The sequence below is a fragment of the Triturus cristatus genome, chromosome 12 (assembly GCF_964204655.1).
Source record: "Triturus cristatus chromosome 12, aTriCri1.1, whole genome shotgun sequence".
In the NCBI taxonomy this organism is placed as follows: Eukaryota; Metazoa; Chordata; class Amphibia; order Caudata; family Salamandridae; genus Triturus; species Triturus cristatus.
The window spans coordinates 858,622,983-858,648,724 of NC_140595.1; the positions used below are offsets into that span (position 1 = coordinate 858,622,983).

The window sequence follows — 25,742 nt, forward strand, 5'->3', positions numbered from 1 at the left end:
ACAGATTGTATTTTTCCAGATGTACAAGCAGCAGATCACAACAATCACATAACCTGCACTGTGTTGGCCATACATTTGGTAAAGTTAACAGGTCTTTTCAGCTTTTGGAAATCCCTTAAACGTTATGCATTATTAGCGGGTTAGGGACGAGGGTCCCACATCCGTCCTATGAGGCTGGATCGGAGACTCCACACCAGTCGCTCGTCAGAATTGTAATAACGGCGGCAGAACACTCAGCGCTGGAGATGGTATAACCAGGAATGAATTGAGAAAGCTGTACAGAGGCCCCTCAAAGACCGAAGAGACAAGCGCCTGGTTATTGCTCAGCAAGGGGGCGAGGCGCTGGGTGCCTTCAGAGTAAACTTCCAATCTCGGCAAAGAGTGATCACTGCGGCCGAATGGATGAGTCTTTATTTCAAAGAAGGCGCCGCTCCTTTCCTCTCGGGTCCGGGGCTTCTGCTCTGCAAAGTCCCGACGGTGACTCAACCTGGGCAGGTCTTTTGGAAGGAGGGCTTGGTACCTGGCCCTTGGGTGTGGGCGCCAGCACTGAAGCTGCAGGTCTGGGTGTGGTGCTGGCGTCAGAGCCGGAGGCTTTCAGAGTTAGAGCCTCGACTTTGTCTTGCTTTTTGTCAGAGATGCATGAGGGCCAGGCCCGGTTCTAGCGGGTGGGCTGGGTGGGCCTGGCCCACCCAAACATGAGCCTGGCCCACCCAAACATGAGCCAGGCCCACCCAAACATGAGCCTGGCCCACCCAAACAGGAGCCTGGCCCACCCAAACATGGGCCTGGCCCACCCAAACAGGAGCCTGGCCCACCCAAACATGGGCCTGGCCCACCCAAACAGGAGCCAGTGGGAAGGCAGGCGCGCAGAGCACACGTGGTGTGTGCGCCCGGCCGAGACAGCTTCCCGGGCGCGCACAGACAGTTTTAGAGATTATCGCCGCCGCACCCGAGCACTTCTCAGGTCTTTAAAAGACCATTTACATGTTAATGAGGCTTTGTTTATTCTTTCACCCCCTCATCTCCACATGGCGAAGGCGACAATGTTCTGCTGCGCGGATATTTCTTTTTCTTTGCAGCGCAGGAGAAAAGAAGTTTGTTTATTCCTATTCGCCTTTCCTGACCCCTGCAGCTGCTTATCACGCCAGGCTGTGGCACAAAGTTTGACTCATGGAGTAGGTAAGAGAATGTGTTACTATATGTTTTTCTTTTTAAAATATGCGCAGGCATCAGTAATGCTGACCCCATGGAATACCCTTTAAATCCTAAGGTTGTGTTTCCCCAGACCAAACCCTCTTGAAATATCCGTCCCACCAGTATGGATGACATGTGATTCCTACACCTTGTAATCCTCATTAGCTTATGTGACATTCCCTGTAGACTGATTTACATACTTGTATGATTCATTCTCTTTGTATAATGTGTGTGTGGTGTAAAGTACTGACACACACTACACTGATATGAGTAGCGCTGTACAACAAATGAAATGCATATGAGAGAGGGGCTACGGAGCGATGAGGGGCACTGCTGGAGGGTGACAGTGAGGGTATCCGAGGAGGTGGTCAATAGGGGGGGTCCATGGAGAGATAAGGGGCACTGTTGAAAGGTGGTAGTAAAGGTTATTTACAGACAAAGAGGTTATTGGTGCAGCGCCAAAAAAGACTTTCACATCAGCGCTGAAGCCGGCCCTGTCATGGCCTTTCTGTTTAATTAGCAGTCGGGTCATAAGGGCTACTGTGGAACCTACTTTAAAGTTCCTGCTAATTATAGTTACCGCTATATTCAATGTTTTAACTTTGAAGGTGATTTTACTACTGTTTTTACCGGGAAAAATGAAAGTGGAGCCCGATAATGCCTGATATGGGGCCCAAGGTCAGCTGTGAGATAAGGTGCACTGGAAAGGAGTAGTGGATAATCAAGCCTGTAAGGGAGTACGTTGCAGAGTCCGGGGTCAGGTGGAGGTAGTAATGAAGAGGGATTCTCCCTGAAGGCTCGCACAGAGGGAGCCTGTAAGGGAGTGCGTTGCAGAGTCTGGGGTCAGGTGGAGGTAGTAATGAAGAGGGATTCTCCCTGAAGGCTGGCACAGAGGAAGCCTGCAAGGGAGTGCGTTGTAAGGTCTGGGGTCAGGTGGAGGTAGTAATGAAGAGGCATTCTCCCTGAAGGCTCAAACAGAGGAAGCCTGTAAGGGAGTGCGCTGCAGAGTCCGGGGTCACGTGGAGGTAGTAATGAAGAGGGATTCTCCCTAAAGACTCGCACAGAGGGAGCCTGCAAGGGAGTGCGTTGCAGAGTCCGGGGTCAGGTGGAGGTAGTAATGAAGAGGGATTCTCCCTGAAGGCTCACACATAGGGAGCCTGCAAGGGAGTGCGTTGCAGAGTCCGGGGTCAGATGGAGGTAGTAATGAAGAGGGATTCTCCCTGAAGGCTGGCACAGAGGGAGCCTGCAAGGGAGTGCGTTGCAAAGTCTGTGGTTAGGTGGAGGTAGTAATGAAGAGGGATTCTCCCTGAAGGCTGGCACAGAGGGAGCCTGCAAGGGAGTGCGTTGCAAAGTCTGGGGTCAGGTGGAGGTAGTAATGAAGAGGGATTCTCCCTGAAGGCTCGCACAGAGGAAGCCTGTAAGGGAGTGCGTTGCAGAGTCCGGGGTCAGGTGGAGGTAGTAATGAAGAGGGATTCTCCCTGAAGGCTGGCACAGAGGGAGCCTGCAAGGGAGTGCGTTGCAAAGTCTGGGGTCAGGTGGAGGTAGTAATGAAGAGGGATTCTCCCTGAAGGCTGGCACAGAGGGAGCCTGCAAGGGAGTGCGTTGCAAAGTCTGGGGTCAGGTGGAGGTAGTAATGAAGAGGGATTCTCCCTGAAGGCTCGCACAGAGGAAGCCTGTAAGGGAGTGCGTTGCAGAGTCCGGGGTCAGGTTAAGGTAGTAATGAAGAGGGATTCTCCCTGAAGACTCGCACAGAGGGAGCCTGTGAGGGAGTGCGTTGCAGAGTCCGGGGTCAGGTGGAGGTAGTAATGAAGAGGGATTCTCCCTGAAGGCTCGCACAGAGGGAGCCTGTAAGGGAGTGCATTGCAGAGTCTGGGGTCAGGTGGAGGTAGTAATGAAGAGGGATTCTCCCTGAAGACTCTCACAGAGGGACCCTGTAAGTGAGTGCGTTGCAGAGTCCGGGGTCAGGTGGAGGTAGTAATGAAGAGGGATTCTCCCTGAAGACTCTCACAGAGGGACCCTGTAAGGGAGTGCGTTGCAGAGTCCGGGGTCAGGTGGAGGTAGTAATGAAGAGGGATTCTCCCTGAAGACTCGCACAGAGGGAGCCTGTGAGGGAGTGCGTTGCAGAGTCCGGGGTCAGGTGGAGGTAGTAATGAAGAGGGATTCTCCCTGAAGACTCGCACAGAGGGAGCCTGTGAGGGAGTGCGTTGCAGAGTCCGGGGTCAGGTGGAGGTAGTAATGAAGAGGGATTCTCCCTGAAGGCTCGCACAGAGGGAGCCTGTAAGGGAGTGCGTTGCAGAGTCTGGGGTCAGGTGGAGGTAGTAATGAAGAGGGATTCTCCCTGAAGGCTCACACAGAGAAGGCCTGCAAGGGAGTGCGTTGCAGAGTCTGGGGTCAGGTGGAGGTAGTAATGAAGAGGGATTCTCCCTGAAGGCTGGCACAGGGGAAGCCTGCAAGGGAGTGCGTTGTAAGGTCTGGGGTCAGGTGGAGGTAGTAATGAAGAGGCATTCTCCCTGAAGGCTCAAACAGAGGAAGCCTGTAAGGGAGTGCGCTGCAGAGTCCGGGGTCACGTGGAGGTAGTAATGAAGAGGGATTCTCCCTAAAGACTCGCACAGAGGGAGCTTGCAAGGGAGTGCGTTGCAGAGTCCGGGGTCAGGTGGAGGTAGTAATGAAGAGGGATTCTCCCTGAAGGCTCACACATAGGGAGCCTGCAAGGGAGTGCGTTGCAGAGTCCGGGGTCAGATGGAGGTAGTAATGAAGAGGGATTCTCCCTGAAGACTCGCACAGAGGGAGCCTGTGAGGGAGTGCTTTGCAGAGTCCGGGGTCAGGTGGAGGTAGTAATGAAGAGGGATTCTCCCTGAAGACTCGCACAGAGGGAGCCTGTGAGGGAGTGCGTTGCAGAGTCCGGGGTCAGGTGGAGGTAGTAATGAAGAGGGATTCTCCCTGAAGGCTCGCACAGAGGGAGCCTGTAAGGGAGTGCGTTGCAGAGTCTGGGGTCAGGTGGAGGTAGTAATGAAGAGGGATTCTCCCTGAAGGCTCACACAGAGAAGGCCTGCAAGGGAGTGCGTTGCAGAGTCTGGGGTCAGGTGGAGGTAGTAATGAAGAGGGATTCTCCCTGAAGGCTGGCACAGGGGAAGCCTGCAAGGGAGTGCGTTGTAAGGTCTGGGGTCAGGTGGAGGTAGTAATGAAGAGGCATTCTCCCTGAAGGCTCAAACAGAGGAAGCCTGTAAGGGAGTGCGCTGCAGAGTCCGGGGTCACGTGGAGGTAGTAATGAAGAGGGATTCTCCCTAAAGACTCGCACAGAGGGAGCCTGCAAGGGAGTGCGTTGCAGAGTCCGGGGTCAGGTGGAGGTAGTAATGAAGAGGGATTCTCCCTGAAGGCTCACACATAGGGAGCCTGCAAGGGAGTGCGTTGCAGAGTCCGGGGTCAGATGGAGGTAGTAATGAAGAGGGATTCTCCCTGAAGGCTGGCACAGAGGGAGCCTGCAAGGGAGTGCGTTGCAAAGTCTGGGGTCAGGTCGAGGTAGTAATGAAGAGGGATTCTCCCTGAAGGCTGGAACAGAGGGAGCCTGCAAGGGAGTGCGTTGCAAAGTCTGGGGTCAGGTGGAGGTAGTAATGAAGAGGGATTCTCCCTGAAGGCTCGCACAGAGGAAGCCTGTAAGGGAGTGCGTTGCAGAGTCCGGGGTCAGGTGGAGGTAGTAATGAAGAGGGATTCTCCCTGAAGATTCTCACAGAGGGACCCTGTAAGGGAGTGTGTTGCAGTGTCCCGGGTCAGGTGGAGGTAGTAATGAAGAGGGATTCTCCCTGAAGGCTCGCACAGAGGGAGCCTGAGTAGTGTCACTTGCCTGATACTCCCACCTCAGAAACCTCCTCTTCCCATCAAAGGAACATTACATGGAAAAAAACACTTTTTGAGAGTGATAATATTTAGAAAGAGATTTGGAAAAGAGTGCGTTTTACTGGGATGTGAAAGACTAAGAAGAGATAAAGGAGGGCCCTGAAGCAGACCTGCCCAGACATATATGCGACAAATCGAGCCGGCAGTGGCCCACCCATATACACCCTTGGCCCACCCAAATAAAAATTCCTGGAGCCAGGCCTGATGAGGACACCAGCTCAGGCTTGTGTGTGCCTTGTGCCATGGGAAGACCAGAAGGGTCGGATTCGTCTTGTTAAGCCTCGAAAGAGTCTCGTTCCTCAAAGATATTGAGGGTCTCAGGTGAGGGTTGCAGCTGCATGTGATCTTATGATGCACCCAGAGTGTTTCCGTCTAGTGCCTCAGTGTCTTATAGTGGAAGGTGGCGCAGACGTGGCAGGAGGTGTTGCCATAGGTGTCCGCAGGGAGGGGGGTGGGCGCTTGCACCCCCCTAGATCGTCGGTGCGGGTCGTAGTGCCGTGGTGGAGGTGCCATCCTTTTTGTAATGCTGGCACTATAGCATCCCCGTGACTCACTGGGCTGCTGGAGCGCCAGCTGTGAGAAATGGGATTTCTGGTCGGCTAGGGCTTGCGCCAAAGCCAGGCAGAAACCACCACTCTAGTCAGGGCTGGGGAGTTACACGCCAAAGATAACCCCTGCTCACCCCCTTGGTAGCTTGGCACGAGCAGTCAGGCTTATCCCGGAGGCAATGTGTAAAGCGTTTGCGCGCGCACCCAGCAACAAATACCCTAGGCCCACCACAAAAGCAACTCCACACAAGGTTATATATAAAAATAGCCTTTGTATTATACCAAAACACATTAGATAATATTCACACAATTTACACTGTACGAACTGGCACTGGGCAGAATTTTACAAGGGACTATTTACACGGGACAGGGCCACATGGACCACTGTCAGAATCAGCACAAATCACCAATCATACATGTAGAACATATACTAACTGTAGCACAAATTATCACTGTAGAGCCCAACCAGTAACTACTGGCGCAATAATGATCTCAGCGTCATATCACACTAGCATCAGGTATAAAACCTATCCTGCATCCATCACAGGGGCATAAACACATTATGCAATTTCTCGCAAGTCTAACGCATTAGACCTTACCTCCTAAGTATAACTACACTAGGGGCATACATCACCTAGGGAAGTACAATTTCCCTAACATCAACCTAAACAGGTAAAACAACCTCCTAGGCAGAAATGACCACATTTAGAGGTGTAACACAGGGTGCGCAAAACATACTACACACAGTACATTTCCTAACACCATAAGCATTAATATATGCATCACAATAACACCTCAATCGCATTAGGGTCCAGGTCGCACCAGAACCTAAACATAGCAGCTGCCCACTACTTGCTGGGCAGCTGGGGACAAGAACAGGGCCTAAACGCTGCAGCTGGCACTAAGTGCTGCGCAGCTGGGGGAGGCAAAATAGGACCCGCAAGGCACACATCATGGGGGAATCCCTACGCTGGGGATTCCCTCTCTCTCGCTCTCAGCAGCGCGACGCTGCACAGCCCCAGCTCCTCTCTCTGGGGGAAATTAGAATAAAGCGCTCTCCAGGCGCTATGTTGAGGACCAGCACAAAGTCATTGATAGATCCAGGAACAGAAACAAACGGTCCCACAAAGTCCATCAGGCATCCAGGGGCTGGGCAGGGCCCAGGACAGGCAAGCCTTCCCCTGGGCCCCAGCAGCAGCACGCCCCTGGTTGTTTCAAGTTAAGCACAAGAACATTTTGTAAGGGGTCAAAGCCCCTTTTTATACACATTTTTCTTTTGTGACACAGCACAGGGTGTAGGGCAGAACCAGTTACAACTGGTTCAGGAGCACTTGAGCACTTTGTTTTGCTCAGCCCCTCTCCCTATTCTCAGAACAGGCCAGGGTCATCAGTCGCACCACAGGGGGCGGAGCCAGCATTGTGTGGGGAAAGCCCAGCCCTATTCAGGTCCTAGGTGTACTCCTCCCACTCATCAACCTGCAGAGCTCTCCACCCACCACTGGGGCAGACCCACCCTGACTCCTGGGGCCAGGCACACCAGCCAATCACACGCCAGACAGTCACTGCACATTTATGCCAGTGTCTAGAAGTGGCGCTTCCATACTAGCTACAGTAACGCCGCACACATCATTGCGCAGCATTCACTCTCACGAGTTTGCACATATCAAACTCGACCCTGCACTCCCCACGCATCAGGAACTAGCACGGTCACTCAGATCCCCCATGCATTCCTATGGGAGGGCAGGTCAGTCTCATTCAACCACACAGAGCGCACGCGCTTTCCACTGGGACACAGTGTGAAAGCGCCTAGAGGCCTAAAACCACTAGTACAACACAGGAAAAAGGCTAGGATACTGCAAAAAGTTCTAGGGGTTAACTTGCCAGAAGGGCCAAGTCCAACACCAGCGATGGAACAAGAAAGAATGTCGCCCTTCAGCACCACGGGCCGTAACTAGAGTGTCTAGAACGGGCTCCTGCCGGGCGGTGCAGAGGCGCTGCCAGGTCAATCATGCAGCGCGCTCCGGATCATGGTACAACGTGCACTCAGATAGGAAAGAATGGGTTTTAATGAAACCATTTTTCAGTCCCTCTCTAATCAGTGGAGGACTCGGGATTAAAACAATCAGAGACCCAGTCATATTGAGCTGAGCAGCCAATCAGCAGTCCGTAATCACATACATCGCGCTACGAATCTCTCTAGAACCTGCAATGACATCGGACTGATCCTGGCCGTGGGGTGGGTCTCAACAGCCACCCTGAGCAGCCGTCAATCATTCATAGCTCGAACGCGCTACCCATGAGGCCCTGTTTCTTGTTTCTGGCCTGCCCCCAGAGAGAATGGACCAATCATCTCACGAGGGGCAGGCCTGTCATTGTTGGACAGGCCTCACAGACGGCTCGCTCCCTCCCCGCTCGACAAGGCCCGAACTCCGGCCCACCTGGCATATCCCCGCGACAAGCACCTGTACTCCGTCTCCCGACGGACCCTCTGCCCTCGGACCCCTACTCATCACGGGGTCCAGCCCCACCGGCTTTCCCGGCCGGGTCAAGCCGCCATCTTGGGCCCTGCACCACGCGGCCGCATGGCCTCCCCTCGACCCTAACCCCGGGCCTGGCCGGCCCCGACATCCCGGCACCACTATCCGCCCAGGAGGTGAGCGGACCACTTGGCAGGTCAATGGGAGACCGAAGTGTCAAGGGCTCTCCCCCGCCAGGTGCCGATCGCCCCCAGCTCCCCCAGGCACTGGCTCCACCCCCTGCTGGGTGTCTGGACACCTTCATCCCGGACCCTCCGACCTCCAAGTGCGAGGGTCCGGACATCAAAGGGCACCAGCCCTATAACTGAGGCAGCTCCGGAGCAAGAAGGCAGTTGTATCCTGGAGTCGAGAGACACCGAGTGAACTCAACCCTGACGGTCTACTGGCGCTGCCGTAGCCCGCTCTTGTGAACCATCGTCCTGCCTGCTGGCGCTGCCGCGGCCTTCTGCAACAAGTCATCTTCCTGGGACCTGCTGGCGCTGCCGCGGCCCGTTGTAACGACCATCCTCACCGGGACCTGCTGGCGCTGCCGCGGCCCTTCTGCAACATTCATCTTCCTGGGACCTGCTGGCGCTGCCGCGGCCCGTTGTAACGACCATCCTCACCGGGACCTGCTGGCGCTGCCGCGGCCTTCTGCAAACATTCATCTTCCTGGGACCTGCTGGCGCTGCCGCGGCCCGTTGTATCGACCATCCACACCGGGACCTGCTGGCGCTGCCGCGGCCCATACCACCTAACCACCAAGCTCGAGGAATGTGAGCTCATCATCACCTCAACCGAACTACCTGATTGGTAAATAGACTGTCCCGCTACCCCCTTCCCTACCTTGCGAGACTCTAATCGAGGGGACCCCTGAGTCCAGACCTCCTTGTACCAGTTCACCGTACCTTAAATAAGTGCCTATAAAGATCACTGAACCTTATCCGTGTGTGATATTCGTCTGTGGGGGGGAAGTTACTTGTCTGTATGATCGCTGGAGACGGCTCTCCCCGGAGACCTCTCCTCCTGACCCCGGCCGACCCTCCCGGTCCGTCTACCTTTTCTAACAGTCATCATTTGTTTTTCTTCACTTTTGAATCCCTGCATTTGCCTCTTTTGGCGCTGGCGCACAGTAGACTCCGAGTGCTGTGGTCTGGAGCTCGAGAGGCTGAGTCAGGAACGTCAAGGCAAGGGCTGGTTGTCCGACCCTGCAGCCTGCGTCTGTGTTCTGTTGCGCGTGGGAGTCCTTAGGTGCCAGCAGGTGTACTAAGGTAAGATTGGTGGTCGAAGTGTTCACTTTTCCTGCTCTGCCGCTGTCAGCTGCTCCCATCACTTTCTTCCTCTTATTCCCTCCCTTTCTGTCTCTCTCGCAGCTCTTCATTTGCTGAAAACCGTGCTTCAATAAACGTCTCTTACCCTCTGTTTCCTCTACTTTCCTTCATTCCGTCCCCTGTGAAATGGATCCAAAGATGAAAGAAACACTTTTGCTGGAAATGTCCTCTTTTTATTACATTTTTCTGTTACAAAGTGCAGCCTCGGGAGCAAGAGAAAAATAGGTGCAAAATACGAAAACTAAATAAATCATTACACAGTCACTCTGTAATGATTTATTTAGTTTTTAGGTTTTTTTGTACTTCATGTAAGAAAAACACCCCATAAAAAAGCCCTGTCAGTCAAAGAAATACAGCTCAAGTAATGGTCAAGGAATAGTTTAGACCCGGGCTTTCGGGTTGAACAAAGGGTCAATGAACTTGATGTTTAAGTGCACAAAAGTTGAGAAATAAGTCCTGTGATGTGCAACAGAATAGAACGATTCTACATGAACATCTACACCCACAAACCTACTAATTATAAAACCCTGCTGATGGAAAATATCATACAGAAGAAATAAAAAAGAGAGAGAGGAAAAGGAACACAAGTGCTATAATAAGAATGCACTCATGCACCATCTCCCTTCCTACCACAGCAAAGTCCATGCACTACTACACCGCAAACCACAAACAAACCCAGATACCTAAAGCATGCTAGCTGGCTCTGTAAACAATCAAGAAAATAAATAGGGTGCCAACCACAAGGTGTAGAAGAGAACCATCCAACAACAAAAACAAAAAACAGTAAGAAAGTGTGGAAAACCGCCCTACACGGAACAAACAACATCACAGCTGCCCTTCACCCAAGCCCGAATCATGGGTGTAAAGTGTGGAATAAAAGTCCACACAAACCCAGAAAGGAACAACAAAGTTACACATCCAACTTCGTAGTAAAATGAACAATAATCACTAGAGTACAAGCAACATAAATGCTGCCCTTCACCCAAGCCCAAAGCATGGATGGAAAGTGTGGAATTAAAGTCCACACGAACCCAGAAAAAAAACACCAATCACTTGCACACTGCTATATCCAAACAAGTAGTGATAGAAAACTGCACACACTAGCAAAAACGCACACTCTATGCAAATCTGGCTTTAGCACAGCCCTTCACCCAAACCCGAAGTTGGGGTGGTATGTGTGGAATAATGCTCCACACGAAACATTAAAAAAAAAAAGAATCTTCTAGCAAACATCAGGGGCTACCATAACCCATAACCCTAAAGAAAATAAGTGAGAAACAACACCTCACCAACATCATTTGGCTTCAACCCTGCCCTGAATTACCTCTCTAAAAAGTACAACCTGACACTCATACATCGCAAACATTGAAGTACCACCACACAGTAATATACACCATATGTCACAACAAACACATGCAGGCAACAGCAAATTCCAAAAAAGTGAGGAAATATGTTTACAACACAATACACTTATTTAAGGGTGAATTAATAGTTAAAACTCAAATGAAACAAAGAATGTAGAAACAAAAAGGGATGCGACAGACTTCCGATGGTCCAGAGCTTAAGATTGCAGGTAGATGGCAGCACACAAATTGCCGTCGGGCCGGGTGGCTCCCGGCACGTCCAAGCTGTAGAGCGTCCCGTGGCAGCTCAAGGAGCTACGTAGCAACCAAAACACAGATGAAATTGAGGAGAAAGCTCGTGACGGTAAGAGCGCACGTGCTATGAGTGACACGTGCCCCCTTTTTCAAACCGCACTGCTGCGGTTAAACTGCCATATGGCCAGGAAAGCTGCCAGTGCCAAAACTATATTATAAACAAATATTGTGTCACCCCCAAAAGTCCACGGCAGCAGTAGGAATCTTTGTAGTGGACTGCGTGCAAATTAAGACTCCACAGTGATGCCCCCAACACAAATGTGCTGCTCGTGTTGCAAGCACCAAACAAACCACAGTGAATTACCATAAAGTGATAACACACGCAGAGAAACAGCGCTGACAAAGTCAATACCATGAACATGGAGAGGCAGTGTGCAGTGAGATCTCAAACCAGTGCACACGCATAGAAAGTAGAGAACATGCGGATGAATACCGCCACAGACGACACTGGTAAAATTGCAGCTCTCATATACGGCAAGCCAGATTCTCATTGCAAGCCTCGAGATCGAGATGGCAGGATGTTCACTGTTTAAAGATGTAATATTGAAAACATCTCCAATCAATCAATCAATCAATACATTTGTAGAGCGCGCTACTCACCCGTGAGGGTCTCAAGGCGCTGAAGGGAGGGGGGGTGCCGCTATTGCTCGAATAACCAGGTCTTGAGGTGTTTCCTGAAGGAGAGATGGTCCTGGGTCAGTCGTAGGTGTGCGGGAGTGAGTTCCATGTTTTGGCTGCCAGGTAGGAGAACGATCTTCCTTCGGTTCTGCGAGTCCATGGGACGGTGGCGAGGGCGAGGCTGGCGGAGCGGAGCTGGCGGGTGGGAGTGTAGAACGAGAGGCGGCTGTTGAGGTATTCGGGGCCCATGTCGTGGAGTGCTTTGTGTGCGTGGGTGAGGAGTCTGAACGTGATACTCTTGCTGACTGGGAGCCAGTGAAGGTTTCTCAGGTGGGCGGATATGTGGCTGTGGCGAGGGATGTCGAGGATGCGTCGTGCGGAGGCGTTCTGTATGCGCTGAAGTCGTTTCTGAAGTTTGGCTGTGATTCCTGCGTATAGGGCGTTTCCGTAGTCCAGTCGGCTGGTGACGAGGGCCTGGGTGACGGTCTTTCTGGTTTCGGTGGGGATCCACCGGAAGATTTTTCGGAGCATGCGCAGGGTGTTGAAGCAAGAGGACGAGACGGTGTTGACTTGCTTGGTCATTGTGAGGGAGGAGTCCAGGATGAATCCCAGGTTGCGAGCGTGGTCCGAGGGTGTCGATCGCGGAGCCCAGCGCTGTGGGCCACCAGGAGTCGTTCCAGGAGGATGGGGATTGTCCAAGGATGAGGACCTCCGTCTTGTCTGAGTTCAGCTTCAGGCGACTGAGCTTCATACATTCTGCGACGTCTTTCATTCCTTCCTGGAGGTTGGTTTTGGCGGTGGCTGCGTCTTTGGTGAGGGAGAGTATCAGCTGGGTGTCGTCGGCGTAGGAGATGATGTTGATGTTGTGTTTGCGTGCGATGGCGGCGAGGGGGCTCATGTAGATATTGAAGAGGGTTGGGCTGAGTGAGGAGCCTTGGGGTACGCCGCAGATGATCTCGGTGGCCGCTGAGTGGAAGGGAGGGAGGCGGACTCTCTGGGTTCTGTCGGAGAGGAACGAGGTGATCCAGTCCAGGGCCTTTCCTTGGATCTCAGTGTTGAAGAGGCGGGTTATTAGGGTGCGATGGCATACGGTATCAAAGGCTGCCGAGAGGTCTAGGAGGATGAGAGCGGTTGTTTCTCTGTTGTCCATCAGGGTCCTGATGTCGTCGGTGGCTGCGATGAGGGCGGTCTCGGTGCTGTGGTTGGCTCGAAATCCGGACTGGGACGGGTTGAGCGAGTTGTTTGCCTCGAGGAATGTAGTCAGCTGTTTATTGACGGTCTTCTCGATGACTTTAGCCGGGAAGGGAAGAAGAGAGATGGGGCGGAAGTTCTTGAGGTATTTGGGGTCCGCTGTGGGTTTCTTCAGAAGGGCGTTGATTTCTGCATGCTTCCAGCTCTCAGGGAAGGAGGCTGACGTGAAGGAGTTGTTAATGACGTTCCGGAGGTGGGGTGCGATGATGATGTCGGCTTTGTTGAAGATATGATGGGGGCATGGATCAGAGGGGGAGCCAGAGTGGATGGTGTTCATGACGTGGGTGGTGTCTTCAGTGCTGATGGGGGTCGAGGCGCTGAGGGTGGTGGTGGGGGTCGTTGGTTCGGTGACTGGAGGCGGAGTGTGGGGTCCGAAGCTGTCGTGTATATCTGCAATCTTGCGGTGGAAGAACGTGGCGAGGGAGTTGCAGAGGTCTTGAGACGGTGTGATGTCATTGTTGCTGGCGCTGGGGTTGGAGAGCTCTTTGACGATGCTGAAGAGTTCCTTGCTGTTGTGGGTGTTGTTGCCTAGCCGCTCTTTGAATGATGTCCTTTTGGTGGTGCGGATCAGCTGGTGGCGTTCTTGAGGGCTGTCATGTTTTCTGTAGTCCGTTCGTGGCGCCAGGTTTTTTCGAGGGTTCGAGGGTTGAACCATCCATATGTAGTAAATATCCAAATTGAGATGGAAACACAGCGGGATCTGGCACACCCTGGTTGGGGCCGACCGGTCTCTTGGTCACTGGTGGGGCTCAGGGCTGCCAGAAAGCTGTGAAATACATTATGCTTAAATTCTAAAGGAAGTTCTATATCCTTACACTCTTTCCTCTTCTCTCAGTAGGTTCCTCTGCTTTGTTTCATGTAAATTGAGTTGATTTAAATTTCCTCTTTCCGTTGACTTGCACACATAGATCTTTTCAAAATCGTCGCCAAAATAGGCAGCAGGTATAACAGTATGGATATTTGGTGTTGCACCTACGGCCTAGTTGGGAGGGTGTATGCTCCATATCCTCCCCTGGGAGTTCTCCAGTGACACTGCATGTGTTTCATCAAAGGCCATCGACCAAAGGTCAGTGTGGGAGAATGGGCTGTCGGGTGCTGAAGGTCATTGACCATGAATTGCCCTGGAAAACACAGGAGTTGAAGTGTTAAACAGCCGGGCCCCAAAAGTAGTGCAGATATGCGTTGGTCTTAGAGCTTGTGTTTGAAACGCCGGAATCAGAGGATGGAAGAAAACAATCTGAGGTGAAGCCTGTGTTCACCTTCTATGTGGACTATGGGAGCAGCCACGAATTCGAACAGAAATAAGTTGCAACGTACAAGTCCAAAACCTGATGGAAGGAGTGTGCAGAGCATGTGTATCTACAGCCATACATGATACAGTGTTTTACTCACAAGCGTCAATCAGTCATTGATTTTTTAATTCTTTAGAGGATGGAATTGGGAATGCTTGCTTTTCATTTGCTTTTAAACAATATTCTGTATGTGCTTTTTGTGAATTTCATTTCAGTGTTTTCGTTTTCATACACAAAATTATCTCAATTAACGTTCTTACTACCACTATTCAAAATCACATTTAGCAAAGCAATATGCAACCCTCTGAAAAGGGCCTAACAAGAATGACCACACTGCAGCTCTTCAGCGTCAACCTGTCCGAGGGGTAACCAACACTAAAATCCTTGCCTGCCTTTTACGGTAACCTGTGAGATTCAATGTAACAAAATATCTGCCTGCAACCTTTAACACCATGTGGCGACACTCCACCCTTAAAGGCCTATTAGATTCATCATATGCGTTTCACAATTAATAAGCCAGCCCTACAGCCTCTGTCCTACGTATTCATAGTAAACAAACAAGCCTATAGTCTTGATCGGTGGCTTTTCCCATGACCAGCTCTGTTGAGCTGTTTTGAGTATATATGTTTGCGTTCTGAGAGCTTCCTTTTTCCCGCCTAATAGCCCAGGTAAGAGACATATTACAAGACCCCAGGTGTGCACTTCAATTATTCAATCAATTAATTAATTTTTTGAACAGTTTTATATAGCATGAACTTGACCCATATCGGGTATCAGAGCGCTTTATATAGCACCAATTGCGTTACATGAGGACACATTCATTTTTGTCAGGCTCGGGGAGATTAATAGATTTGCCCAGAATCACAGGATGTTCAGCGTCATTGCCGGGACTCGAACCCAGTACCCCAGATTCGAGGTCGACCGCCCTAGCCGTTAGGCCAACTCCTCTCCTCTCCAATTAATAATTCAAGAAACTTTATTCTGTCTAAAGAATATCAATCAATCAATCAGGGGCTTGTAAAGTGTGACTACTCACCCGTAAGGGTCTAAGGCACTGGGCCAAATAGACCATAAAAGTACAATGAAATACAATACAATGCCGACATATCATAGAGGTTAAAACAAAAAAACACAGTTAAAATTGAAGCAAGTGGCACAGTCAACGCCCAACATCCAGAGTCCACTTCTGGAGCTGTGGAGCCTCAGAAGAAGCTGGTACTGTGCATCAGGTTGAGTGTTTTCATGAGTTTCTGAAGGCAGGGCAGTGTAGCCGTCGGCTGAGCCCATGATAAAATTGACTATGTCAATGCATCTCTGAGGCTGCAGCAGTGAGTTTTGAGTGGTTTGAGTCTGAGATAATGTGGTGTTTGTGTGTAGCACAATGTTGAGGGTGGTGTGCACGGTGAGCCTGACATAGGTTGAGTATGTGTTTTATGTACGTACAGCTCAGTCAGTCAGTGTCTCGGCCACGTAGTGCTTCTGACCACAAGACCTATTCAGTGCACCCCCCCAAACATCAAGTCACAGCAGGTTGGTACAGAATAGCTCACCTCTTGCGCTACTGATGGTTTCCAAAATTTCACAGTCCTGATGGTCCGCTGGGTACGTCTCTGCCTCTTCTTTTATTTGCACTAAGACAACATCTGGAATAACCTCATATCCTGTGAATTAAAATTAAAAACCGAGTTGACTAAATGTAGTATACAACATTCAAACTCAATAGCCCTGATTCACAAACTGGATTTTGTAGCAAGAAAACAGAACTACAGCAGAAGAACCTACTACAGAAAGCAATTCCACACCTGTGGGAGGGACCAGGTGGAGTGGGTGGAAATGGGGAAATATCTACTATTAAATAGAAGGAGCTTAGGGTGGAGAAAGGAGAGGATTACGGAGGGCTAAGGAGGGGGTTTGGAAGACCAGACACCCACCCACAAAAGAGTAAGCCCATTGCCCATTGCCCATTGACAGGGGCAGCCCAGCATAGCGTAGGGGGAGCGGCTCAGATCGAGCGAGGCTCTTCCCAAGGCGGGGGCGGCTAAGCAGTCCTGGTCACGGCTCAAGGAGGGACTATCACAAACTACACTTCTAAAGTCACTACAGCCCAAAAAGAACTCCGTAATGTGAGCGTACTTCAGTTCACAAGCAGCTATGGTCAACCACTGGCACTGCAACACCCTACCTTAAAAAATAATAGAGTCAGGGACTTAAAATAGAACCCCATAGTAAATAATGTTGAAATACAACAATTAATGTCCACTTTTAAAAAATATATATGAATTTAATTTAATGTTAATATACATATGACTATAAAATAAGTATCATGTTATGATAAAATATGCTAATAACTGTTTTATTTAAAAAAGCATAACTGTTAAAAAACAGTTACATACATTTACAATAATTCTATACACAACTTTTTGTGATTTTTGATACATAAATATAAAAAAATTCTTTTATGTGGAATTTTTTGTAATAAAAGGTTAAAACGATAATTGTATTGTAATTTAATATGTTTACATGTATTAGATAATTAATTCAAATTTAAGTTAATAGTGCTATAGCTTTTTTGCATTTTGGTCAACATTTAACATAAATATATAAAATTAATTAACATTAATATGTAACATATGCAAAAATGTTGAATACTATGGTTTTTCCATATAATTTACTCTTGAGAAAACTGTGCCCCGTTGATGGAGTATCCTATATGTGACAAGTTACTAGTAGTATCTTTACACTCGTAAATTGGGCTCAGCTGTCTGTTACAGGAACTGGTCACATTTACGTTTACACTTTGGGGCCGATTCCGATCGAAAGGGCTCCGACCGACGGTTCGGATCATGTCGGCCGGATTCCTTTCCAACCGAGCCATTCCGATGGGCTCGGTCGGAAAGGAATCCGAAACGGATTTACGGATTGGCGACGACAGCTCGGAGAGCCCGTCCGCCATACGGAAATCTCCCAGTACTCCCCCAGCCACCTCTTTGCGACCGAGGGAATACGATGGCAGTTTTTCCCTGCCTTTTCGTGCCGGTTTTTCTGGCACGAAAAGGCAGTCAGAAACTGTCTTTGGGGGCCCCCAGTAGGGCCCCCATGGGTGCGAGGCTGTCAAATGGCAGCCTGGGGGCACCTATGGTGCCCCTCAGTGGATCCCTGCACCCGGTGGCAGGCACCTTGGGGTGCCGCCCACAGGGTGCAGGGATGAACTGCACCCCTGCTTTCAAGGATGCAGGCATGCATTCCGCTCAGAATGCATACCTGCATTGTCTTGTAAACGATTGCGACCGAACCCTGTTCGGTTGCATCGTACTAGCAGTCTGACGGACCTGAGTCTGTCAGACATTGGAATCAGCCCCTAAGTAGCAAATTTGCTTTCAGTAAAGGTGAATAGACAAAAGTAGTAAATTCACTACTAAGGGGCCGATTTCGACCGCATCAAAGCCGTTCCGACCGCATCGAATTGCCCCGTTCAGATTCCTTTCCGACCGACCCATTTTGATGGGGCCGGTTGGAAAGGAATCCGAACCGAATTTTCCAAATGGCCTCCGACGGCCTCGGACAGCCCGTCTGGCATTCGGAAAGCCTCCAGTAATCCCTTGGGAGGCTCTTTGTAACTGAGGAATTACGATGGCAGATTCCAACAGCTTTTATGTGATACCCTTTCGGACACAGAAAGGCTGTGGGAATCTGAATTTGTGGGCCCCCAGCAGGGTCACCATGGGTGCAAGGCCTACTGGTGGTGAACTGCGGGGCACCTATGCCCCCCTGCTGATCTCTGCACCCGGTGGTAGGCACCATGAGGTGCCTGCCACGGGGTGCAGGGATGAACTGCACCTCAGCTCTTTACAATGCATGCACCCATTGTAAAGAATAGGAATGCGACCGAACAGTGTTTGGTCGCATCCTAATTGCTGGGTTGGGACTGAGGACAGGAGGACGTTCGGTCCTGGTTCCCGAAAGATGTCTGACGGACTCAGGTCCGTCTGACATTGTAATCGGGCCCAAAGTGTAAGTGTGAATTTAAATGTGTGGAATAACTCATATGTACATTTACCTTTGTAAATAGGCTCTAAAGTATTTCACCATCACTTTTATAGCAAGACCAGGGCTCTTATTACACATTCTCTTTCTCTCGCAACAAACACTTGAGCACAATTATCACAAATTCGTGAAATGTGTGTTTAGTGCTTGTAAATTAACAGAAAAAGACATGTTCCATCGCAAGACTCTATCAGCCAAACACGCCCCTTTAGTGTCCAACTTCTGTTAGTACCAATCTCCTCCCTTGTCCATGGTGCTGGAGCCAAAGAGACGAGTGTCGTGTCCCTCCTTCTCGTGGGTGTTAGGTTGTGCACTCATGAACGCCCCACTCAGGACACTTTTACACCGGTGGCACCCATGCCAATACTGCAGCAGATGTCGTGTTATGGAAAATGACTCCAGATAAGGGGAAAATAGGGAAAGTGCCTTGCAGTCCCTTCACCCCACACTACCTCAACCAATACCAGAAGAAAACACCAGCAACGCCGATATTTTTCTAGGCACAAAAAGCATGTCAAACTAAGACTTCGCCCTGGTTCACCGCACATGACAGGGAAGAGCACCACATGTCCTCAAAGTATAACTCATGCGAGGACGCAAAATCTGGCATAAACTAGGGATGAGCGTTTGCAAGGTCAAACTTTGAAATGGTGGACAGGCAATGTGACTCCAAAACCTGGCAGGATACGGGACTACCAGTTCCACAGTTGGATACCTGAATCCCAATATATAAGAGAGACAAGGTCCTCGATAGATGGTTTGTTCCATACAGAGGCCCTTAGTCACTCGCACTGGTCCTCAAAATCCACCTGCAAGGAGGATGTTGCGGCTGGCGGTTTTGATGGTCCCGCTGTACCCTCAAACATCTCTTGAAAAGCTCTTAGCAGGTCAAACCAGCAACTCTTAGTCAATGAGGTTACTTCACTGTCAAGGAGCCTTGACATCTTGTCCAGGTGCTAGGAAGTGTCAAAAAATGAGTAAGTCATTTCCCTTGTTACTCCAAGACTATAATGAAATCTTCTCGGAGCAGGACTCTCTCCAGCCATGGCACCAGCAGGTTCCAGTGCAGTCCACTCCCCACTGGGCAGCGGATTCTTCCACTCAGACGGAACCCTTCCTCAGTCTTTCCTGTCCATGAGGGTAGCCAAGCGCCCCAGGAAGAGCATTTCTAGTCCCTAGAGACAAGCTTGGAGCAAGTCCCACCTCAATCCTCACCACAAGCAGGTTCAACCAAGACTTCTTTCGTCTGTGTCTTCACCAGGTCCAGAAATGTTCTGAGGTGCTAGTAGTGGGCAGACAGGTGTATAATGCACACTAGCCAGGGGCTGGCAATACCTCTAACTCAATCGCAAAATAATTCCCACAAGCCAGTCTGCTTCCTTTTTCAGAAGTTCTTATTTGCTTTCCTTCTGCTTATCCCAGAGTGCCCTCCCTTGGGGACTTCTAAGAAGGCAGGACCCTTATTCCAAGGCCCAAAGCTCCTAAACTTCACCAAGAGTCTGCCATAGATAAAGAGGATTAACTCCTTCCAGACTCCTCAGACTGGCTCAGAGAAGAGGTTCCTCCAAGTGTAAACAAGCACACAATAGCTGGCATGGCTCCTGTCATGGTTCCAGCCGGGGGTGTTCCAGGGCAGGAATCCTACTTCCGGTTTTCAGAGCACACACCGCTTTCAGGTCAGTGGTCTAGTGCTCACGAGAACCATGGAAGCACTTCCGGGTGAGGCCGCATTTAACCGCGGCGGCTGCTCCAGTCAGTGCTTCCAGTACTGACGTGTTGCTGCTTGGCTGCCTGCTTCCTCAGATTGCCTCTCCGCCTCCGGACCCCTGGGGAAGAAGAACCACGAACCTCCTATGACCTACAAACATCCTACGCTCCCATCGCAGGTATTTGCCGTGTCACGCAGGAAGCGTGGACACGGGCTAACTTTGCTCCTTCACCGCGCTGGAGCGCCTCTCTTCCGTGACACACGCAGGAAGCGTGGTCACGGGCTTGCTTTGCCCCCTCACCGCGCCGGAGCACTTCCCTTCCGTGACACACGCAGGAAGCGTAGTCACGGGCTTGCTTTGCCCCCCCCTCACCGCGTCGGAGCGCCTCCCTTCCATGACACACGCAGGAAGCGCAGTCACGGGCTTGCTTTGCCCCTCACCGCGCCGGAGCGCTTCCCTTCCGTGACACACGCAGGAAGCGTGGTCACGGGCTTACTTTGCCCCCTCACCGCGCAGGAGCGCATTTGTACATACCTCCGTGACACGCATAGGGAAGCGTGGTCACGTATTTACTCCTTGCCCACTCACTGTGCAGGAGCGCGTTTTTGCTCCATCACATGCTGCCGTATGACGGCCCTTGACCCTCTGCACATAAGACGTCGGGATCAACAAGACAACCCCCTATCTGGAGTAACACAAGGGGACCTACAGCCACCAACTGCCAGGTGACTATAGATTCCTACTACTAGCCCTGTAGTATGGTGTGGTTGTTGCGTCTGTACGTGTGACCCTCGAAAGGAAAGCAGGTGCGCTAATCATTGTTGTTCCTCTGTTTAGCTGGCGATCCCCCAGGGAACATCCCCGGCCTGGTGTGACTCCTCCTCTGATCCTCTTCAACCTCGTCTTTCCCCTGATCCCATTTGGCACCTTTCCCTGGTCTCCTCCGTACCTGGGTCTGATTCTTCACCTTGATCAGGTAGGGAGGGGAACGGTGGAGGTTGCTCACGGCGTCCCTGCGAGATAGCTCCACGAGTACAACAGGTAAGACTTGTGGGGACCTGACAGCTCCCAGTTCAATGTTAGATCTCCGAGCAGTTTTCAGAGTAAACCTCGCCTGGTGTTGTGTGAGACAAAGACAGCCATTCTCTGGTACACCCACTCGGTGCGCGGTGGTCACTTCAGAATGCCAGCTCCTCAGGTGCAGCCAGGTGAGGATGGGTGAGGAATGTCAGCTGGGGGGCTCGGGGGGGGGTCTTCTGCTTTCACAAGTAATGACTAGGAAGGAACATTTCTCTGGAACAGTAACCAGATCTAACCTTGTCGCCTGTCCAGGATAGTCATCCCTCCACTGTTTACTGCCTGATTCCAAACTAGAATGGACTGTTTTCCTACCTGTGATGTCACTTCCTGTATTGAGCATATATACGCTGGCTTTGAAAAGGATGCACCGCAGCACATTAATTCTTTGATTTTTTTTCATCAAGTTCACCACCTATTGCTGCTCTTTTTGTCCCTGATTTTAGCCATTGTTCCTATCAGGCTGTCTTGTGGATTCTGCTATACACCTTTTCACCTCTAGGTGGTTTTGGTTCTTCCCTTCTCAATCTTCGTCCTGCATTCAATTACCATCAAGATTGCGAAGGAAAGTTATTGTCCTTGAGTTTTTATCCACCTTCCTGGGACCCTCTAAAGGACTGTCTTACTCTGTCTTTTCTAGGATGGCTATTGTAAAGCGCAATAAATCATAATATGCAAGACCATACTGTAGTGGCCTTGTCCCATGCGTAGCGGTGACATAGACGTAGCCGAGGAGTGTCTCTTAAAAAAGTTTATTAAGTCCATAAGATGTGTGTTAACAGCCCCACCAGGAGCAGCCTGCTAGCTGCTCCGCCCATCTTCCAACAGTCAGCACTCACACCAGGCACCCAAGCTCCACTCATGTCCACCACAGCAACATTCCACACAGAACACTCACACTGGCTGAGCTGCTCGGAGCAAGGTGAAAGGGGACATTATAACATCACATGAAGATACTACATTATCTTCTCCCTTTTAAATTGAAAAATGAATAAAACCACACCAAAATGAAAACCACTATACACAGCAATGTACAAATGAAGTCAATAGTCCATAACCCTGAGATGAGTGGTAAAAACCACATCACAAGAGGGAACACAGACTAAACCAAGGAGGAAAAAAGAAGGAAAAGATACACACAAACTATCACCATCCTCTTCCCTTAATATTGAACACAAATGAAGTAGAGAATGTACAGCTCACAGACACAAAGTGAGCTCACATCACATGATAAGACATGTGAACACGTGAAAAGAGCAAAAGGAATAATGCACCCCACAACTCTAACACTACGAGTATAATGAACCCCAGAACTCTAACACTATGGGTGGACACCACCCAAGAAAGTACTCCTCATGTAAGGAACCAGACAATACCAACTGTGGGGCAGGGACTGTAACCCAACACACCACCCCTCATGTAAGGGACACATTCGAAAATGGGACTGGGACCCATAATGTAAGCTGTGTAAATGGGACTTAAACCCATTAAGTCATTCCTCTAGGCTGGGTAGAATGACCTAGGGAACCTCCCTCCTGTAAGGGTAAGGCACATTCAAAATACGACAAACAACATGCGTTGTATGGGACTAACGCCCATAACAACAAGTGCAGCACAAGAAGACTACACAACATGACCAAAGTGCACCACAAGGTAAACAAAAAGAGTCCACACGGTGATGCGCGGGGCAACTTACACACAACAACAACACCATAAGCGCAGGGCGACTTACACAAAACCACACATGAGGCGCAGGGCGACTTACACACAAGACACAAACATGTGATGCGCAGGGTGACTTACACACAAGACAGAAATACGTGAGGTGCAGGGCGATTTACACAAAACAACAAGTCAGGCGCGGGTGACTTACACACAACTACAAAACGTGCTGCACATGAAAACTTACACACGTAAAACACATGGCAAAAAACTCAAAGTGAAACATAGCCACAACACAAGGAAGTGGGGAACCACCCAGCAAGACCAGAAACACCCTCATGTAAGGGACGACACACCCATGAAGACAACACACACTAGTGCAGCACAAGGTGACTAAAGCACTAAGACAACGCAAACAGTAGAAATGGGACTAGAACTCACTCTGACTCACACTAACGTCCAAAATGTAAGATGAACCATGTATGTGGGACTAACCCCCACCATAAGAACACCCTCCTGTAAGACCCAACAGATCACACAAAATGAACCACCATAGGCACGTCACGCAGGTAGAATGAGTAATGCACGTCAAAAGCATATTACACTAATAAGACAAGACATGCATTTAAACCCAGTAAAAGAAAGCACTGCCCACAAATACATTAGAACAACGTGAAACGTGACCAGAACGATTCAGGATAACTATGAGGCAAAAACACCAGAAACGTTCAACAAAAGTGTAAATCTCAGAATGTGCTGAATGCAAAGTCACCAGACAACACACATCATAATTGTAGAAACCAGCAGTTAGCATTAGTGACAGAGATGCAAAGCCAAATGCTTCCGGTCAGCGTGTACATCATCCTTACATGTGCAGATGAATTTTCAAAATTTCCAGAACACTTGAGCAGAGTAGACCGGCTTACAGGCAAATCCCAAAAGTCACCAAGGCTCACCTCGACAGGCTGGTTTGAAACAGGCAACAGCATAATTAGGCTGTCCGGAATTCGGTTTAACCCGATTGTCCCCGACAGTACCATACCGGATAAAAATCAGCTGACCCGGTTGAAACCGAGTGTCACTGATTTTTCACATTTGTTGCACTGCTTGGAAACTTGAGGGCGCCAAAGCAGTACAAAACATATTGAGACGGGCTGATACGCTGCGTTTAATGGTGCCAGTCAGAGCTGTAGCAGTGGCACACCTCCCAGTAGGTAGGATTGTGGGGGGCTGAGTCCTCAGAACCCTCCCTCCCCCGAGAACCTGAAGCAGGCACTCTCCTGCTTTGTCGTTTTGACGAGTTCACTGATGTTTCATCAATGCTGGCAGATTCCCCTACATGTTCCTTCCCCATCTCCGTATTTGAGCAGCTGCTTTCATCCAATAACACATTTAAATCAGATTAGTAATCTTTAGAAGAAGTTTTGCCCGGAGGTCACTGTTGTCATTAAGGCTAACACTGTTGCGAACAAACAGAATTTTTAACTTGCCAATTGTCCCCAAATGCTCAAAGAATGTGGCTGATAGAGGCTCTTTCTGTAGCAATAATTGTTTTCTTAAACACGCATTTATATGATGTGACTGAAAAAAGATTTTGCCGTTTTAGTACTTGCTTAACTGCGTAAAGCAGCAAGCAAAGACTGAAAAGTGCACAACCATGTGACTTATGCAAAGAACGCGGCACTGTTGACTCTTTGTTTTTGATCTGATGAAACTGGAAAGAATGACAATGTGTTGAAAACTACAAATTGTAATGCAGCAGATGCTAAATGATGTCATTATGTTTACGGAGCTTTTGTTTAAAACATCAAACACGCACCGGGCCCTATTTCAGAGGTGCACACGAAGGCGGCCCAATCGCTCCCTTGGACAGAAGGAAATATGCCGCCCTTGCTGGTATGCCTTTTTCACAGATCAGTGGCCGCAGAGGGCGAGCGGTAGATAGGAGGGCAAGGTAGGGGTTGAATGGGAGCTAAAAGACATTAAGAACGGTTGAGAGTACTTTAAACGGAATCACTCCAGCCAAGGTAGGGGGCGTTGCTGGGTGTAGGACATTTATGCAAATAGTTCTTTTCACCCCTCTGAAGATTGGCGCCTCGGCACAGCTCGCCCATGCCATGCAAAAAGCCAGTCCTGGGTCCAAGAGTGAAATATTGTTCAGACATGATTTCAGCGCCTATCTTTTCACTTTGTGCGCATTACACGAAGAATGGAAATAGCTTTCACTGATTGGTGTAAATTGTGACAACAGAACAATACTCTGGGAAAGGCGAAAAGACTGTTTTCATACGTTATTCACCTTTGTCACTGAAGAACCACTGGGGTGCCAAAACCAATCTGCTCTGGTGCGCAAACGGTCTTACAACCATTAATAGAGCCAAAAGTTAACTTTATGTGACTGCAGCAGATAATCATACATGCCAACATTTCGGAAGAGCAAAGTGGGAGATTGGAAAAAAAAAAATCGGGAGAATGGGGGCTTGAATCGGGTTACTGTCACGTATGGGCTTTGGAAGCGTGCTGCTGCAGGATCGGACATTTGAAACACAAATGCACCTGCACGTTTTTTTCTTACCTTTCAGAAGCATGGAGCGCAATGGCAGGAAGAGAGGGGGTGATGCAAGTGTTGTGCCCTGGCCTGGCAGGTTGCTGGCAGTGCATACACCCACCCCTGTGTGTGGCAGCCCGGGCTGAGACAGCTCCCCAGACACACACACAGCCGCCCCCCAGTACTTCACAGGTCTTTAACCCCTTCCCTGCTCATGACGGAACCACTCCGTCATGAGCCACGGGTGCCGTGTGCTCATGACGGAGTGGTTCCGTCATGCTGCGGCCGTTGGCGGCCGCTCCGCCCACGCGGCGCTAATTCCCCGCCTGTGCGGGCGATTAGCGCCGTGGGCGGAGTCATGACGGAACCACTCCGTCATGAGCACAGCTCAACCGTGACT

At 50.0% G+C, this 25,742-nt stretch overlaps 1 protein-coding gene across 3 annotated transcripts in view; it reads right to left on the minus strand.

Annotated features, from left to right (window-relative positions):
* LOC146783114 (uncharacterized) overlaps nucleotides 1-25,742 on the minus strand; it is a 108,501-nt gene that overhangs the window by 13,525 nt on the left and 69,234 nt on the right. For all 3 annotated transcript variants that reach the window (XM_085637314.1, XM_085637316.1, XM_085637315.1), the window contains one exon: nucleotides 15,853-15,963. In XM_085637314.1, the coding sequence (XP_085493440.1) occupies nucleotides 15,853-15,963 (111 nt within the window). The remainder of the gene's footprint in view (nucleotides 1-15,852; nucleotides 15,964-25,742) is intronic.